Source organism: Silurus meridionalis, chromosome 24 (assembly GCF_014805685.1).
Source record: "Silurus meridionalis isolate SWU-2019-XX chromosome 24, ASM1480568v1, whole genome shotgun sequence".
In the NCBI taxonomy this organism is placed as follows: domain Eukaryota; kingdom Metazoa; phylum Chordata; class Actinopteri; order Siluriformes; family Siluridae; genus Silurus; species Silurus meridionalis.
The window spans coordinates 11,126,689-11,146,762 of NC_060907.1; the positions used below are offsets into that span (position 1 = coordinate 11,126,689).

At 34.6% G+C, this 20,074-nt stretch overlaps 1 protein-coding gene across 2 annotated transcripts in view; it reads left to right on the plus strand.

The window, feature by feature from the left end:
* cfap58 (cilia and flagella associated protein 58) overlaps window positions 1-20,074 on the plus strand; it is a 63,750-nt gene that overhangs the window by 11,960 nt on the left and 31,716 nt on the right. For both annotated transcript variants that reach the window (XM_046837406.1, XM_046837407.1), the window contains exons 8-13: window positions 3,864-3,946; window positions 5,661-5,852; window positions 12,014-12,175; window positions 14,294-14,440; window positions 15,795-15,935; window positions 18,683-18,906. In XM_046837406.1, the coding sequence (XP_046693362.1) occupies window positions 3,864-3,946; window positions 5,661-5,852; window positions 12,014-12,175; window positions 14,294-14,440; window positions 15,795-15,935; window positions 18,683-18,906 (949 nt within the window). The remainder of the gene's footprint in view (window positions 1-3,863; window positions 3,947-5,660; window positions 5,853-12,013; window positions 12,176-14,293; window positions 14,441-15,794; window positions 15,936-18,682; window positions 18,907-20,074) is intronic.

Below are 20,074 nucleotides of genomic sequence, written 5' to 3' on the forward strand. Positions count from 1 at the left end.
GGGGCCACATGAGAAACCTGAATTGTGTCAGAGGGCCACACCAACGATAATATTTTAGGGATGCACCGAAATGAAAATTCAATTCAAATGGCAATGAAAGCCATAATTTTTTGTGTTATGCTTTTTTGCCATCACTGGAAAACTTTCCTGCCTTTTCAAAAACATTCTCTCTCCAAACGTTATTCTAATTTTCTCCAAAACGTTATTCTCATTCTCTCTTCAAATATTATTCTCATTCTCTCTCCAAATGTTATACTCATGCTCTCACTAAATGTTATACTTATTCTGTCTCCAAATGTTATACTTAAGGAGACTCCAGTGTAGGTTGGCTTTAGTTTTGTTCCGCACGGTTGGCTGGACGGCGTCAGCTGTTTCTTGGCTGATTCTGCATGTTGAGCAGCTAATTAGCTAATTAGCTTAGCGAATGATCGCACGGAAAAATAAACGGAACACACATGTTGTCATTTTTACTTTTTTGGTTTCCCTGTTTGGATGCCGAATACAGACTACTGCAACCTGCTGGTATGAGAAATTTATGTTCTCTCACACAAGCGCAGAATGTAGACGCACAATTTGATGTGCCAGATTTTTCTGCCTAATAATCCTCCTACTTTGGAGCACAATCGGCCGATGCCAATTTATTGGAAAAAAAGGGCAAAAACAGGCGATTTAATCAGCCGGGCAATCGATCGGTCAACCCTTATTTAAAAGCTATTTTTCCCCGTGGCTTTGAAGAATGACAGTTTCAGTGATTGTCATAAATCTGAAAACTTGAGAAAAAACAAACCAAGTATGGACTAAAGTGGTTAGAATTTACTTACTTTTTGTATTTGTGTTTGTGCTGCTTGCATGCCAGTCAGACAGTTGCATTGTGTCACATATAACATTGCAGAGAGAAAGAGATTGTTTAAATGTGTTGTATAATAGGGTTAAGGTGTGCCACATAAGTAACTCCTCTCACACTCTCTCATTAGACACCCACAATAAAGTTTCTCCAAACATTGTGACATTTCCCTAATTAAAAACTATATGGCTAACATTTTATGTAAACCTGAGCTCTCTTTCTTTTCTCTTTCACACTTTTATATGTCGTCCCTATTTCATTTTCATTCCTTCTCTCATTATTTCCCTTTGTTTCTCTTCCCTTGTTTTCTCTTGAACTGTTGTTTCTCAAGACGCTACCATTTTAAAGTTTATTACATTTTTTATATTTCTTTTGAATCATGATTCTCTCTTCAGTTATTTTCCCCTATTCTGTATTTTTCTTATTTCTTATTTCTTCTCTTAACCCATAATGTGAGATTATATAACTAGAATCAAAAATATATGATTAAAACAAGTTGCCCTTTTTTTGGAGATTTTATATAATAAAAAAATAATAATAAATAAATAAAATAAATAAATAAAAATAAAATCAAAAGATTTCTGTGGTAAAAGAAAACTTGCTCCTGCCCACAGGCCATCATTTGCCTGGATTCTCAAATCGTAGATTTAAAACATCCTTCTTTACCCACATGATTTTCAGTCTGAAGAATTTTGTTTAAAACCTTGTGAACTGAAATTAAATCTCATACATATGTACAAAAAAGGCAGACCTGAGTTCAGTGTGTAGTGAGGAGTAATTACCTCAGTAGTGTAGATTAGTATTCAGTTGTTAGAGTATGGATTATATAACCACAGAGCTATATACAAATATAGGAAATAGCTAAAAGAAGACAGTCAAGAAGCTGAGGAAAGAGACATAAGAAAGAGCAAAAAGAAAGTAAAGTAAGACAATAAAAAATAGGAGGAAAGGACACAGGCAGGGACTGAGAGAGAGATGCACACAGCAAAGAGAGAAAAACCCCCACATCAGTAAAGGTCAAAAAGGAGGGGAAAAAAAACAGTAAGAGAAACAAAGGCAACACAAAGGAATGAAATAAAAAGTTGAAAAACAAAGACAAAGAACAGAAGGAAAAGAGGGAAATATTGAGAGGAAGGAGAAAGAATAAGACATACATTATAACAGTTTGTGGACACTTGACATAAATGTCATATGTGCTTTTGAATATTCCATTTTACATTTACTCCTATTATTTCTATATTTCTATTTCATATACATTTAATCCTATATATTTTTTCTATAATAGTAACCTTCACTCTTATGGAAAGATGTTTCACAAATTAGTGCTGCACGATTAATTGTATCACACATAGGTGTAAATTTCAGTAGGGGGACAATAAATATAAAATATAAAATTTCTCATGAGCAATTTTTGAAGGGGACACAAATAATACAGTCAACATGTACTTATAAAGACACAGTGTCCCCACAGTGAAAAACATTGCTTTTATCATTATTATTGTAGCATGGAGACTGTGCTTGCCCCAAATAAACACTGCATGGGAAACGGCTTTGGTGTGTTAGTGTCAGTGCACTATGCTACAAGCTAGTAAACAAGCTAACGTTCACTAGATAAGTCATATTTTATTCGCTAATATAGCAGATTCATGGAAAATTACATCGCTAATCAGCATTTTTGCCGCAACTAATTTATGAATGAGTCTGCATCCACTACTATAAAGAGAATCGCTTTATTTAAAGTGAATAAAATACTTTAGTTAATGGAGTTGAACAATAATTGAGCCACAGACACACACCTGACTCGTGTGTGTAGAGCAGGTGAGATAAACTGGGAAAGCAGGCAGTGGGTCAAACCACTGTGAGGAAGGGGAGGGGGGAACTCAACTGTTTCTAAATGTATTTTTTTTTTCTACTTACACAATTATTTAGGTATACATACATATATTTTTCACAATGGGGGGGGGGGATATCTCCTGGTATATCTCTCTCTCTCACTCTCTCTCTCTCTCTCTCTCTCTCTCTCTCTCTTAAATATTTTATATATATATAATCTGTTTTATTTATTTATTCATTTTTTAATTCAGCTGTAAATTATTTTCATTAATGCAAATGCTATTTAATTTAAATTTATTTTTACAATTACTGATTGCAGCATTAACACTAATCTGTGTGCAATTTCCTTGATAACCAATCAAGTGAACTCATGATACCATTAATTTTATCGCAATCGCATATCGCAATATTTACCACAATAATCACAACATACAATTTTTTCCAATCGTGCAACCCTACAATAGATTTATAATCAGACCTTGGTTATTCACTTTAACTAATACCTCTATGGTCCATCTCCATTCAGCTTTACAGAATTTAAGTCTCACTGGGCCTTATTCTGAGTCAATGTATGTAATTACATACCAAATATTGGAGGATATGAATGCAGATTTTTTGGACACTTTTCCCTGGTACAGAGAAAAAGAACAGAAAACCTGTTAACAGTTGATTGAGGCAATCAATAAATATGCCTGTAGAAAGCTTTAATAAAATCTTGCTTTAATATTACGTAATTTAGTATCGTTTGGCTTCCGAGTACCCTCTATATTACTTTACATTTTCATGTTTCAAGCTTAAAGTGCAGAAGGGTTCAGCATAGACACATACTTGTATCTTATATAGTGTAAATGAGTAACATGAATGCCACTTATAAATAATAACAAACTATTTTGCCCAAAGAGCTCTATTTAAGATAATTTGACTAAATTCAATAATCTCAGCGGGTCACCAAGAAAATCCATTTAAGCAACTGCCTCGCACAAGCATGAATGACATTGCTCATCTGTTGATGTGTCATTTGAACATAAGCAGATGTCTTAAGTGTAATGTATTCTCCGTCTTTAAGTTATTATAGAGAATGACTTGAAGTTAAATGTATCTTTGGTTTTCACTTCAAATATTCCTTCGAACATGAATATCAATGCAAAATACTTATTGATCCTGAAACAGGCACTTTTTTCCTCAGAAATGGAGATGAATAAAATAGAGACAGAAAACTACAAGAAGAAAATAAACGTCTTGACCCGGGAAAAAGAAATGCTGACTATGGTAAGTGTGTGTGTGAATGTGTTGGAGCGGGAGATAGAAGTGCATGAACTTCTAATCCCCAACTTGAGCAAACACAGTATGAAAGGATATACCATATACATTTTAATATTAAAATATTATATATTATACCACTGGCCAAAAGTTTTGAGAGTGAAACAAATATTAATTAAGTCTCTTACTTCAGTGTTTTAGATGTTTGTCAAAGATTACTATGGTATACTGAAGTATAATTACACGCATTTCATAAGTGTCAAAGTCATGTATTGACAATTACATTAGGTTTATGCAAAGAGTCAATATTTGCAGTGTTGACCATTCCTTTTCAAGAACTCTGCAATTCAGCCCATTCTTACGTAATCATCGCTTAGAGTTTGGAATTCTGCAAAGTGGGTTTTATTTGTCCACCCACTTTTTGCAGACTTACCACAAGTTTTCAGTGGGATTAAGCTCTTGGGAGTTTCCTGGCCATGGACCCAAAATTGTGATGTTTTGTAACTAAGCCACTTAGTTTTGACTTTTGCCTGAGGCAAGGTGCTCCATCATGCTGGAAAAGGCATAACTTGTCACCAAACTGTTATTGGATAGTTGAGAAGTTGCTCTTCTAAGAGGTTTTTGTACCATTTTTTATTCATGGCTGTGTTAATAGGCAAAACTGTGAGAGAGCCCACTGAAGCTGAATCAACTTTAGGAGACAGATCTGGCACTTGCTGGACTTTTCTGGGCACTCTGAAGCTTTGATTTTAATGATTTCTAAGCACCACCCCCCTTTTAAAGCTTCCACTCTGTTATTCTTACTCAATCAGAATCATGGAGTGATCTCCAACCTTGTTCTTGTCAACACTCTCACCCATGTTAACAAGAGAATCACTGACATGATGTCAATTGGTGCTTTTGTGGCAGGGCTTAAATTCAGTGGAAATGTTTGTTTTGGGATTAAGTTCATTTTTGATCACTCTTCATAACACTGACTTTGAAAGAAAAATATTTGTGGAATTCTCAAAACTTTTGGCCACAGCTGTAATACAGTATAATAACATTGCTATCTCATGTAAAACTATAGGAAAATAAGAGCTATTGTCTAAATGCTAAATATTACAGTATTACAATAGCATTATATTGTAATAGGATAGATATTTATATTTACAGTAATGTTTATTACTTGGATAACATTTATTTCAACTGCTGAAAGCAAAAATAATTTGTAATTCAAGAAATATCACTTGTTATAACTAAATCATTAAACACATCTAACAGGTCTTTAGTGAGTAAGATGGCATGGCATGCTCAGAAAAAATTATATCATATTTACCATATTGTGAATTCTTTATACTCTTCCACCCCTGAGATATGATTTGCTCTATTAACATTGTTATGAAAATGAAGTGCAATTCACAATTGAGTAGCTTCCTGCACTGCAGATCTCCACAATATTACAGTATTATTGTTGATATGAAGATAAGTACCCTTTCATATTTAATTGGATTTTAAATACGCTGCCTTTTTGTCCCCCACATTCACATGCATGCAATAAATACATGTTGTTGTGTAAACCTGCGTTTCTGAAACTGGTGGTACATCTGAGTTTGCCTTCCTTCATCCACTATACACTAAAGAATCAGGGACAAAAAATAAATCATTCATTTTATTCAACCACTCAATCATTTAAAATGACAGCACTGAGAGTAAATAAGTACTTTTTTGTATGTGTGTTTAGAATTTAATCAAGGCGGAAAAGGCCACCGAGAAACAAATAGACTTGGTCAAGCTGGAACAGCAATCAAAGATTGTTTTGGAACAGGAAATTCACAACTGCAAACACGAAGCGCAAAAGCAACGCAAAATAATTTACGAGCTGGAAAAGGAGCGGGACCGCAACATCGATAAAGCCAGTGGCCTCAAACAGAAGGTAGACATACATTCACATGCAGACACAGGGTTATACATTAGCATGCATTCATTTACAAATCTGGACTGTTTAGCCTATTCACAAACCCACAATTCACAAATCTTACTCACTCAGTCCCTGCTTAGCAACCATTGCTATATTCCATGATATTAGTCAAGCTTTTAGCCTGTTAGCAGACATAGTCTCTTTCCCATACATGTTTTAAAATTAAAACTGAAATATGTTATATATACAGTGAAACCTCGATACTCGCGACCTTGACATTCGCGACCTCGATAGTTTGCGACTTTTCATTTCGAACCAGACTAAGAGTAACTCGTGAAAAATCTGATAGTTCATGAGAAGCCGTGAGTGGCTGGAAAGTTCGGAGTAACATTTCAAAACAGAGTTTGTACAAATAAATTACATTAAAATTTTTAAAAACTATTGTATTATTCATTTAAAGTAGTAAATAATACATTTATGACAAGTAATTCACAATTTTTGTTGAGTTTACAGTACAGTACGTGCATAATTCCCCTTGAAAAAGGAATTATCAAAAGGAGAGACTCAAAACCTCACAGTTTTTTTTTTTTACTGGCGAGGGGTCGTAGAATGTATCCCTGTGAGTATCGAGGTTTCACTGTGTATACATTAAATTTTTTTTTTACCTATTTACAAAAAACAAAACAAATGCAATTGAATTTGTAACTGCTATTTCAACAATAGCTAAACATAACTATCTAAACATGATCATTCAAATTCAAATCTATTTCATACATGCTAGATTTGGATAAATGAGCTTATTAGACTAAGAATTGTGCTAAATAGCTAAATAGTGTTGTTTCATGTGCCAGGTAAATAACTAGTTTCAGTAATTTGTGTGTGTTATATCCAATCGTCTGTAACATGAACTAGGCTAACAATGTGGTTTTTTTAAAAGAGCTAATATGATTAATTGGTACGTGTAATATGAACAAGTTTGATTCATTGAGGTTTGTGTGTAATATGAACTTATAAAAAATACTATAGTATAATTAATAAGTGTGCCAATTATAAAGTAGTTTGACTGGTTAGTGTGAAATATGAACTTTTTGACTGAAGAACTGTGTTGAATGTGTTAAGTTGTGTGACAGACCTTTTCTGAACCAAAGTAAACCCAATGTATGCTGGACTGTGTGACTAAAGGCAATGTACAGTAGTTATACAGTCACTATACCAAATATACAAGGCAACCTATGATATAGCTACCGTTACTTCTGAATGCAAATCATAAAACATAAAACTAAAATCAACTAAATTTTTATTTAAAATTATATTATTTGTTTTTTTGTAAGATAGTGGATTGGATTTATATCAATGTACCATTTTATGATAGTAGCAGTTGTTACTTTAATAATTTGAATGAATAATAAATAGTTGCACATTCTCTTGTTCTTGGATGCCAGAACTTCTAGCAATCAGTATGTTATTTTTTATCATATTTGTCCCCATACACATATCTAATTAATTGTTACGTGGTCAAAAATACACGTCAATAAAAGTAAATGAAAAAAAAAAACTTTCTTGGAAAAAACAACCATTACCATCTCCATTAACCATGGACTTTGAATATTCTTTTTAAATGACTGCTCTGCTAAGAAATCCAGCTGTTAGCTTCCAAAATACACGCAAAGCTGGTCAGCCTGTTAGACTACCTGGCAAAAGCTGATAAAGAGAAACGTTCCAAAAATACAGCAAATAATGCTACAGTGCAGATAACATTAAAACAGCAGTAGGGCACTTGAGTGTGATAAAGGCATAAAACATTTTACCAAAGGGCAAAGATAGTTTGGAACAACTCAATTGCTGGTAGCTGATCAGAATAATTTGAAAAGAACCAATATACTTTTCAAGTATTTTCAATTTTAATCAGGTTAAAAAAGTACAAGAAAAAGTTGACCAGAACAGAGACCTGATGAACAAAACATTACTTGCTTTGCAAATGGCACAGAACAAAAAAAAGATAAGAAAATATAAAGAAAAGAAGGTCTCAATGTCTAAATTAATAATAATAATAAAAAATAAATAAAAGCCCTTGCTTGGAAAAATGTTGTAATCGCTTAGAACAGACATTTTCTACTCCATAAACCTACTGTCTCTCTCACAGTTTTTTTTTTACAATAAGTCTAACTATAACACCACAGTTATAGCAAATTTGGTCTAAATAATGAATTTGTAAAATGAACAACTTAATTAATTAATTAAATAATTAATTAGTTTGTTTATTAATTCATGTATATTCGGGCCAGATTTATTGAAATTAACATGATAACTAGATGCTGTACAATTGTTATTGTACAATATATGATAGTTGTATGTACTGGTCAGAAATGGGAACTTCATCAGGCACTAATAGAGGCCCCTTTGGAACAAAAATTATGCTGATCAATGCACAGAGAAGGCAGCGTGCACAGTATGGCTACTGACAGGGTTGCTAGGACCATGCTTTTTACTGCTATATTGGGATAGATAAAAAATATTCCATTGTTGCCATGGTCTTGTTTTATAGTAAGTAATTGTAATTACATTAATAATTTGCTGCAAACAAAGGCATGTAGGTGCAGACAGTGTGTTATGATGAATAGACCATATTTATCATAATTCTAGTGCAATTCTATTGTTATTCTATTGCAAGTACTGTTTGTAGCCTTCAAATTGTTGCTACAAAGTTGGCAGCACACAAATATCTGTAATGTCTTATGTATGCTCTAGTTTTAAAATGCCCCTTCACTGGTAGTAACAAGACTAAACCTGTTCCAGCATGACACTGTGCCTGAAGGTCTGTCTTCCATTTTCTAACTAGTTTCAGGTCTTTTCCATGTTTGTTGAGATGTAATTAGACTGAGAGTGTTGTTGATAGCTGGCCAATATATGTAATTTTTGCTGTATCAAACACAGCTGCACAAAGATGTGTCAAAATGAGCTGCTAGACCACATGTTGGATGACTATATGTTGTTAACACTCTACTGCTTATTATGTGAAAATGTTGCTAGATAGTAGCATACAGTATAGCATGATAGCTTCATGAAATATTTTTTGTCAGTGTTAATGCCAACTTAAAATATATTGCCATGTATATACTGCTGTATATTATACTCCTTTAAAATCCACTTTTCCTTTACTTTCACCACTTTGTGAGATACTGTAGCTATACCCAAGATAAAAGCAGGTAATTGAAAGGATATGCTACTTCCTGAATAGACAACATCTTAGGTGTACCAACCCTTCTGTTCTTCAGCTTTTCTATAGGGAGTCTGCTAAACTTTTAGCTTGCTAATTTGCCATCAAACACCCAAGCACTTACAGAAAACAAGCCTGACATATTGCAAAACCATTTTACCTAGTCAACCAGAATGCCTCAGTCCTAGCTTTCTCACCTCTGAATCAAGCTTTTCAAGATATAGAAAACATTTCACAGTGTTTAAAGAGAGCTAAATAAATAGCAGAATGGCAGAAATGATGGTCACTAAGTAAATAACACTCTCATTTGTGTGACCAGCACACTTGGACAATTGCCAACATAATGACTTTTTTTTACCAGCTTTTTTTATAATTCATCAGATAACTATAGAGGCAGTTTGGCCACTTTCTAAGTCGATGTGTTTTCTTTTTACCAGGCAATAAAGTCATTAGGATGAATTAGCAGTTGGCTGAACCAACTGTTTTAAAAACAGTTCCTTACATTTGGTCTTGCTCCAGTACCCATATATTTGTCCAATAAATAATGACCCAACTTTATGTTTCTCACATTTATTTCACAAAAGTGCTGTTAATAGGCTTCATGTTAAACCCATTCAAATAGATTACAATTAAAACTGACTAATCTAAAGATTTCTGTGGAAAACTGCAATGCCATAGTAAAATTTTATACACCAGGCATTTTACAAATTACTGTTTGTTTTGGTGTACATGTTTGTATTAGACTAAGTTAATTTTGACTGAAAGCCTGATGTTTAGAAGAAATATGCCAGGTCTCAGACGCAAGGTGTAAACAGTAAAGCTTCAGTGCCCACTGAAGCTAAGCAGGGTTGAGCCTGGCCAGTACTTGGATGGGAGACCACCTGGGAAAAACCAGGTTGCTGCTGGTAGAGGTGTTAGTGAGACCAGCAGGGGGTGCTCACCCTGTGGTCTGTGTGGGTCCTAACACCCCGGTATAGTGACGGGGACACTATACTGTAAAAAAAAAAAAAAAAAGCACCGTCCTTCGGATGAGACGTTAAACCGAGGTCCTGACTCTCTGTGGTCATTAAAAAATCCCGGTGTGCCCCGGCATCCTGGCCAAAAAACCTGCCCGCTGGCCTACTAATCATCCCCTCATATTAACTGGCTATATCACTCTCCTCTCCACTAATATGCTGGTGTGTGGTGGGCGTTCTGGCGCAATATGGCTGCCGTCGCATCATCCAGGTGGATGCTGCACATTGGTGGTGGTTGAGGAGAATCCCCCTTTCATATGTAAAGCGCTTTGAGTGCTGCAGAAAAGTGCTATATAAATGTAACAAATTAATTATTATATAAACAGAGATTGGATAGCATCTGCCACTGATATGACAGCTAAATGATAACTCTTTTTGACATCACGGAGATTAATCGCATCTGAACGGCTGTAATATGTAATAATGGTTGTTATTCAGTTAGAAATGATTGCTATACCTTGAGATGCTTGATATACCCCAGTATAGCCAGGAACTACATTAAACATTGATTTCTCTTTTCTTTTGATTACATTGACCTCACTCTTTCTGTCTTTGTCTCACACACAGACTCTCTCTTTCCTCGACTTTTACCTCTCACTTTAGTATTTATGTCAGGGATCTTTTAAATCTATTTTTTAGGAACAAATTCTTTGATTCGTATTAGCTGCCTAATAGATTTGTCTTGTATTTATTTGACAATTCTCAAGCTCTAAAGAGAAAACATATGCTCTTCCTTTTGCTGTGGCTCGGTTAATCCTGATTGTTTTTAGATTGAACTGGTAATATAATGTTAATGAGTGTGAGATATATTGAGTATAAGGATCTGTTCAGATTGAGTTACATCTGAAATTGCACACATCTGTGTTCAGACTTTAGGCATAGTTACAGAGCTACAGTAAGTCTGATGTAAGCACAGTGTCATGTATTTGGTCATCTCATGTACAATATAATATATAAAAATATATGCAGTACCATTTAATGCAAATTTTAAATAAATGTATATATAGAAATAGGCTAATCAAAGGAATTGATTATCTCTGTACTTATCTAGTAAGCTGTAATTGCATAAGTGCTAAGTCAGCTTATTCATCAAACTATGAGCATGTATTCTTTATAGGTGAGCTAGGATTGCATTTGCAACAACTATATGATACACACAACATATGCTTTAAATTCATGTTTATTGCTAATTTATAGCACTAGGTTACCTTGACTCCCAGAAATATTGGCACCGAAAAAGAGATTTGTAAAATTCATTAATTTAAATAATACTTAAAAAATATGGACAGTTTAAAAACCTTTTGAAGGCAAACAAACTGACCATCTTAAAAATTCTTGCTTTCGAAAGAAAACACAGAAGTTTAACATCTCAAGCTTAAGAAAACTGTAGTTGGACCTTTAGGATGTCATATTTCAGTGAAATAACTGATTAGACCCCACCTTCATAAGACCAAGCCATTTAGTAAACTTAATAACTGAAGAAAAATTGACAAGGTAATGAACATTTAAGGCTTGAAGATATTTTCCAAATCCCACTTTTTTATAGAATTTATGTATTTTTGCTCCTTTCATGCTTTATATTATTGAATTAGCCTGGGGCACTGCAGCAGTCTAATGCCGCAAATCCATGTAATCTGGTTCCAATTTTAATTTGACATATAATGTCTTGCATTGACTGAGACAGTGCAGGCAGAGCTGTTGCAAGGGACAATAATAATACCCATTTGATGTTTTAATCAGGCTCTATTGAAATATTCTGATTTTATCACTATCAAACATGCAAAAAGGTTCTGCTGGATTTGTCAGCCACCACCAACATAAATTATCTTTGCTAAGATGCTGTGGCTCTCTGGCGGGCATGTCGGGTTGTAGAAGGATTTGTTACTGGAAATGAAAGATGTCTCATATTTCTGATGTATCTAACACTTTTTTTTTTGTCTAAGATCATAGAGCACATGAATGAACTTAAATCGAAAGAGATGGAGATCTGTGAGGACAAGAAGAAGATTGCTGAGGCAGAGACAAAGCTCAAGCAGCAACAGAACCTCTATGAGGCAATGAGAGCTGAACGGAACAATTACAGCAAGAATCTACTTGATGCTCAGGTATGGGAACATTATATATCACTTTATTCTTTGTTTAAAGTGTTCTTCTTCTATACTGTTAATTACAATGTTACTCATATAAATTTGTGAGCCTTACACAATTATACTCTCAAGTTTTTTCCTGAGCTGCTTATTTCATAGTTTCCTATATTTCATGTATTGTTTTGCAGTTGTTCTTGTTCGGCTATTGCAGAACTTTTTCTACTTGGACAATGGGCATCTCTAGTGTCATACTGTCATGCTTGTCTTCTAACTGATTTTAGTTTGCATATCTAAGTATGATGAAGGGTGGAACAAATCATTCTTAGTAATGCAATTTAACACACATAGCCAGAGTCAGGCACTTTATCTTCAGATAGTCTTTTTATGGGCCACTTATACACTTTTCTGGCCACATGCTTCAAAGTCTTGAAAGTTGAGGCGAATTCTTTTTTCTTTAAACTTCTGCAAAACAAGGAATTCTGTGGGAGCACAGTATAATTACTGTAATGTTAAATATAATTATGTAAAAGTAAACAGAATTTAATATTTAAGGCTTATAAATCATAATGCTAAAGCAGTTAGAGATCTTAAAATATGATAACAATAGAGATTCGCTGACTAGCTATATGGCCTCTTTCTGTGAAACTAAGTGGTCCATCAATTGGGAATATGGCCTACAATGTACAGATACCTGTAATGTTAAAACTATTTTTTTATTTGAACTGTGTATTTTTTATACAGTTGTTTTGCAAATGTAAAACAGAGCAGAATCATGAATTCGAGATTAAATGCAAAAATGCAATTTTTTATGCTATTTATTCACATGTATTATGAGCCAGTTAGGGGCTATTAATAATATTAACATACAGTACTTCATCTAACACAAATCCAGCTGCCAGCAACTGGAATTTTTTTTCCAAAAAAAAAAGTAGCAAGGTGTTACAACACTTACAAGATATATATGAACCACCTGGAGTGTATTATGTAAATAATTAACTGTCCGTTTTTTAATTATGTGAAATACACAAGTAAAATTGTGAATAAATCAACACCTTCTGGCCAATCAGATTAGAGAAAACAGAGTGTAGTAGGTAAAAGGTACTGTGACAATCATTAAGAACCCCCTGAAACACACTGGTTATATGTGTTTTAAATCCAATGAAACAATTCCTCTTGAGCTTTTGGATGGTTGTATGATAAAGGTACAGCAGAAAATTGGCTTTTTATTTGGCAACTCTGTTTGCTGTGGATTTATTGTTGGCTTGCATGTTCTTGACTGGATGCTAATACATATGCTTTGCTTTGAGTGCACTTTTTTCTTTTATTATTTATAAACCATATGCCCATTTAAATGGTTTGTCACAGCTTTTATCATTAGCAGTCATCTCTTGGAGTGAAGCGTGCGTTTATCACTCGCAAGTGTGTATTTTAGCACTGGGGACAGTATTTTACCTTTGATACAGTACTGGGTGTTGAATGTTAAGGTTTGTATCAAAATTCTGTTGATTTTTTTTATCTGATCAGCCAGAAGGTTAATTTGATTAATTTGGTTCAACAACAGCTGTAATTCAAATGACAGTTTTATAATAATGGGTTTCTTCTACATTATACTTGTCTATATATTAGGCAGTTATATTAGGCAGTGGGTCATAATCTTATGGCTGATTGCTGTTTATATACAGTGTATATATACAGTTATATATAGTGTTTTTAAGTAATGGCCTTCTAAATTGATTTGGTAATTTTAGTACATTATTTCTTGCAAAAAAATTAATGGCCCTGTTTAAGTTATTCCACACATTATGATATTCGATTTGATGATTTAACTATATATGCTATATATATATTTATATCATACATGACAGTATATACCAAATAAATGCCTTCTACAGCATTAAAGAGCCACCAGATGTATGTGAAATTTGTGTATGAGCTTACACCAATGCATGTCAGTGTCTGCTTAATTGTGTGTGTCTATGTGTTGAGTTGAGTGTGTACATCTGGTTGTACTTGTGTGTTCTACCAATTTTTGTTGTTTCTATGTTAGACTGTCTCTTTTTTTCTCATTCATGCTCTGTGTATGCGTGTGTGTGTGTGTGTGTGTGTGTGTGTGTGTGTGTGTGTGTGTGTGTGCAGCATGACATCACAGATTTAAAGCGTAAGATGAAGTCTATGAGCCAAGAGAATGGTCAGCTCACAGAAGAGATCAAGAGCAAAGAGGCTGCACTGTCCAAAGAGCATCTAGCGATCCAGCACTTAAAGAAAGAAAAAGAATCTCTTAAGGTACAAGATCACTCTTATATCCTCTCTACTATTACCAACATAAACAACAACATAAAAAAAACCTACCTTTTTCTATTCCACTTTTATATTTACTTCTTTCACAGCACTAACTTCTCTGTCTGTCTTGATTTTTCCCCTACTCCTGCAAGTCACCCCTGTCTATTTCTTTTGACCAGGCAGCATTTAGCAATCACTTGTTGTACATTTCTTTTATTTACCTTTTCGAAGTACTATTCCATTTTTTATTTTATTAATTTTTTATTAAGTCAAATGTGAGGCCATCATTTTAAAGAAACTGTGTTACTTTATGCATCATGTCTTGAAACATAAAACCACCAAATTCAATAAGAGTGTGCTTTTATTTTCACATGACTGTATATGTAATATTTTCTTCCAGTGCCTATGCTCATTAAAAGCCTCAAACCTGCCTGGGGGTCCTGTTAGCCTCCAATTAAAGCAGCTTATTAGAATTTAATCATTCTAAGTAATAGACTACATTTTCAAATATTTAGGGAACACAGAGTTGTTTAATATGAGGACAGAAGCTGCTCTTAGCCCATGTCAGGTCCAGATGATTACTATTTAAAAAGCGTGAGGGCGGACTGGGTTAATTGGAATGATCACTTCTTTTGAAAACATTATACACTCTTCAACCACTAGCTACAAAGGTTTAGCCCTGGGTAGAAGAACTCAGAAGAACAAGGTTCTTCAGCATATAATAGAGGATAAGCAGTGTTATTTTAGTGTATTTGCAAATAGGAGAATTAATGAGTATGTAATCGAACTGACAGCACATGGAATAATAATTTTTCATTGAGTGGCAGGCACCTATTCACTGTCAGGTTGGTAAAATATGGATAGATTTGGTCGAGGCTAAGGGTTGGTTGATGTCTGGTAACAAGGGGTTGGTGTATTGTACCCGTTTTCTGATTTATTCTTGGGAACAACAGCCAACTATTTCTGTGTTGGCTTAATCAGTGATGTGGCGCACAAGGTGTGTTTGCACGCATTTGCTTGAAACGTCAACATGGATATGGCAGCAGGGGACCTGGGTGCAAGAGGAGCTCTACAGAAGGGAGGCCATATGGCGCTACTAATCAGGAGGTTAAGCTTTTTATCCTCTCCGATAGATCTTGGCTTCATGAACCCTCTAACACTTTCTCCCAAACTTATACTACAAAGTACTATTTTTAATGTTTATTTTGCTCCTTTGTGGGCTGCCAGAAATGTCATCTTACTACTGCAACTCCTGGTGGCATCCTAAAGTTTGTTTTATAGGCAAATTGTGCTTTTTAAATGTCTTTTACCTCAGCGACTCTTTTTAAACCCTCTTCTCTCCTCTTGTTTCCTAAAGGTGGAGCTTCAGAGGATGAAGCAGCAGGCCCAAGATACCAAAAAGGATATGGAAATTCAGAAGGCAGAAGAGCACAAGTTGCTGAAAATCATAGCAGATGCTGACGCAGAGAAAGCACAGCAGAAGAAAGAGCTGGATCAGGTAAGGCTGAAAGAAAAGGGATCTGTGTGGGTGTGTATTTATAGGTAAAAAAATTACTTTAGTAGCAAACCACTTGTCATGCTATAACACCAAGTTCAGTTATAGAGTTTGGGTGTATTCCAAACATAAAAGTGCTGTCTGTGTGTGAGGCCATAGCTTCAAATTGGTAAGACAAACGTGTGTGTGTGTGTGTGTGTGTGTGTGTGTGTGTGTGTGTGCACAAGGGGAATGTTCAGACTTGTCACTCTGAAAATGAACAGTGGTGAAGACATCAGGTCAAACATAACAAGGGTTAAACAATCATTTATGGTTTAATTGGAAAATTAATATATGTCCTAGTATACGGGTAGTATAAATTTTTTTTAGTTTATTCTATTCCACATTCTAGTCCCTATTTACTGTTATAACACCTCTCACCCCTTCTGGAAAGATGTTCCACTAGATTTTGAAGTGTGCTTGTGGAGATTTGTGCTCATTCAGCCACAGTGGCGTTAGTAAAGTCAGGCACTGATGTAGGTGAGAGGAGGAGACCTAGGGAGCAATCAGCATTTTAATGTATGTGTGTCAATTCTAGCTGTTTTCCCATTACTTTCTATAGAACAATTAATTGCCCCATACGTAGTTCCTGGGGTTATTGTGAAACACAGGGTGTATAGGCACGATCTGATTTCTCCCTAGCCCAATCTGTATCTCCATGCTGCCTTGCTGAACTCCCCATAGATTTTGTTTGCACTGGGAAAGTTATTTAAGCCTGATCTATATAGTGAGTACATATGTAAATGTTATGTATGTAACACCTAAACAGCAGTAATTACAGAATGTAAAAGTAAATAAAAAACATTTTACATTCAAAATACAAATTGTATTAATGAAAATCAACACAATAATGAATGTAAATTTTGTTAGCTGCTAACAAATGACAAGCAAACCAGCTTTTCTGTTTTCTATGCTTGCTGTTAAATTTTTTTACAGTATGATTACAAACACTGTATGGATAAATGACTAATTATGAGTACTGCTATTTATCTGTGTCTTTAATTAATTGGTATGTAGATGAATACATAATAGTTTCATACCTATAAGGTCCTGTATTATAAGGATAATCCATAATACTTTCATAAATGAATCTGAGTTGCTGAAAGGGACATTTATTCCCTTCCCATTCAATATGGTGACGAGCCATCACTGCTTATAAATCATTAGATTTTTAATTATACATTAATGAGGTGTAGTGGAGTGGAAGCTGCAGCTGTAACAGAGTGCAGATTTAAAATTTGAAGAAAATTCAAATAGTTATGCTTTAAAATAGATGCTAACAAATGAAGTTGGGCTTTAAAATAAATGCAAACAGCTTGCTTTATAAAGTCTACAGTATCCAAGGCATTTAGTTTTATTTAGTTTTTTTATTCAAACGTACAAGTTGCAATGTTTGTATTTATTTTTGGTATGAAATATGATTTTAAATAGTCATGCAGCCCTGCATTGAGTTTGCATTCCATTATGTAACGTGAAAGATACTGTCAGAATGGTTCACTCACACAAGTGCAGAACGGTGCACTCATCCCAAACTAAAATTAGAGCAATGTTTGTGTCTCTCAGTAGGTGTGGGTCATATATATTCCCACGTAAAGAAACTGCTATTGCACAGAGCCTGAGACCAAATAAAAAAAGATGATGAAATGTGGCAAGATGATTCATTATTTTCAACGCGTTCTAAAACATGCGAATCTTTTGCGTCAAACAAACACAATGAAGACATTTTAATATTTATTATATTATTATAAGTATTGGTTAAATAAGTATAGTTGCTGCTCTGTTGTCATTAGTTCCTCCATTATAGTGGGTTAGGGTTAACATCTTTATATACATGGGTGGCTGGTGCTTACAGGGTTACAATTCTCCCCCACCTTGGACTCTTTGTTCATGCTGCCCAAATACTCCCCAGTCATTAAACGTTTGAGACCTGCAATCAGGACTGTTAAAGTCTGGCTGGATGGGGCTGACACTACTCTCCTGCAGCAGTTCTCACACCATGGTGAAAACTGCCCAATGAATCATTGGCACAAAGGCTACCAACCTTGGAGGACATTTACAAAAAACATTGTCGGCAAAGGGCGAGGGGCATTATCAAAGATACTTTACACCCCAATCATGGACTAGCTCAATCAATAAATTCAATAAAATAGCTTTCTTCCTGTGGCTGTTACTTCACTGAACAGCTGATCATCACTCAATACACTACTGCATTGTCACTTGCTGGTTTTTTTTGCACTGCTTATCTACTATGCATTTTTGCATCACCCATAACTTGTTTATCACCAAATTACTGTATATTCCACCCATATTTATTCTGTATATACTGTATCATACAACATTCATACTTGTAGACAACTATAGTATGTCATTTGAGCATGTTATCTCCCGACATCTATGCACAATCTTTGCACAGTATATTGTATATTACTATATATACATATATTATTACCTACTGCACCTTCTGTACATTATTCACCCTGACCCCTGTATATATGGACCCCATACCCTTATTTATCGCACTGCTATTTATTTATTGTAAATAGGCCACTCATGCACTTCTGATAAGCTGCTAACTGCATTTCATTGGCTCTGTACTTGTACCATGCACAATTACAGTAAAGTTGAATCTAATCTAATAAAATTTTTATAGTGCGTTTGAATAGTTTTGTTTTATGTTTTAATACTTTTAATCATTGCTGTTTATTGTTAAGGTCATAACTGAGCGGGACATGCTCAGGACTCAGCTGGTGCAGCGAAACGACGAACTGGCACTGCTTTCTGAAAAGATAAAAATCCTGCAGTCCATCCTAAACAAGGGCGAGATTCAGTACAACCAGAGAATGGAAGACATCCGTCTGCTCAAGCTGGAGATCAAGAAGCTACGAACAGAAAAGACAGTCCTCAACAAGACTGTGTCCAATGCAGAAAGCCTCAAGTAGGTGTGCGTTATGTATTGTGGGCAGTGTTCAGTATATCGACTGAATCTCAGTAATTTGATTATAGCTCTTAAATTTTATACTAAATGTGTACTTCACTGAGGAATGGAACAAATGTATATGCGGTTATATAAAATTAACTTACACCTATTTATTTGTCTAATATAAGCATACCCTAAAATCTTTTTTTCCTGTTATAACCTAGCAAGTTAGCCAACAGTAACACTTTTCATTTAAAAAATAATACTTTTTTAACTGTTTATATTTGGTTTGTATATATTTGAGTCTGCCTTTATCAAGTCCAAGATTCGGAATGGCCAACTCATTGAGGGGGCTGAGGCCAAATAGACTTTATTCCCAAAATGATCTGCATCCACAGTATGAAGTGTTTATTTTAAATTTAATGAAGTTAAACAAGTTGGAGGTATTTATGTGCTTTAGTAAAATAGGATGAAATTTGAAGTATGGAATAGATTTGATAACTCACCCTGAAGGCATATTTATGTGTATTGGCTGTGTCAGAGCAATATAATTTAGGACTTATATGTTCCTTTCAAAAGGAAATACAGTTGACTAAATTGTAATTCATGTTTCTATTTATGTTAACTTCTCTTATCAAAACCAAAATAGACTTCTTTACATCAAGTATTACAATTTATTTATCCTTTTTGGCCTTCAGAGACATTTTCCAGATAATAAAAATTATTACTCTATGCTTATTTACAGCTATTGCTAAGCCATTGATGCTAATAAGTTTGCACATGAGCCTTTAAGTTGTTTAGCTGCAGAGTGAATTGTCACTGTAGCAGGTCAAAGGCACAAGCACCTGCATCTACATCAAACATGTGTGAGTGTATGTTTGTGTGGGTGCTGCAAAAACCATGCTTGGATGATTTCAAAGTTTAAATTACTATTATATTTATGCACATATATCTTTTTCTTACTATTTTTCTCCTCATGAACTGATCAGTGTACTATTATAGCTACAGTGCAATCAAAAGTTTGGAAACACCTAGACTTTAATGGTTTTCAAATGAACATGTATGTTCCTTTTGTTTTATATGCAACAAAATAGGTAATTTAACTGTATGAGCTCCCACCAAACAAATGTAAAAATGTACAGGTGTTACTTTTTTGAAGTAAAAACTCCTCAATAAGCATTAATAA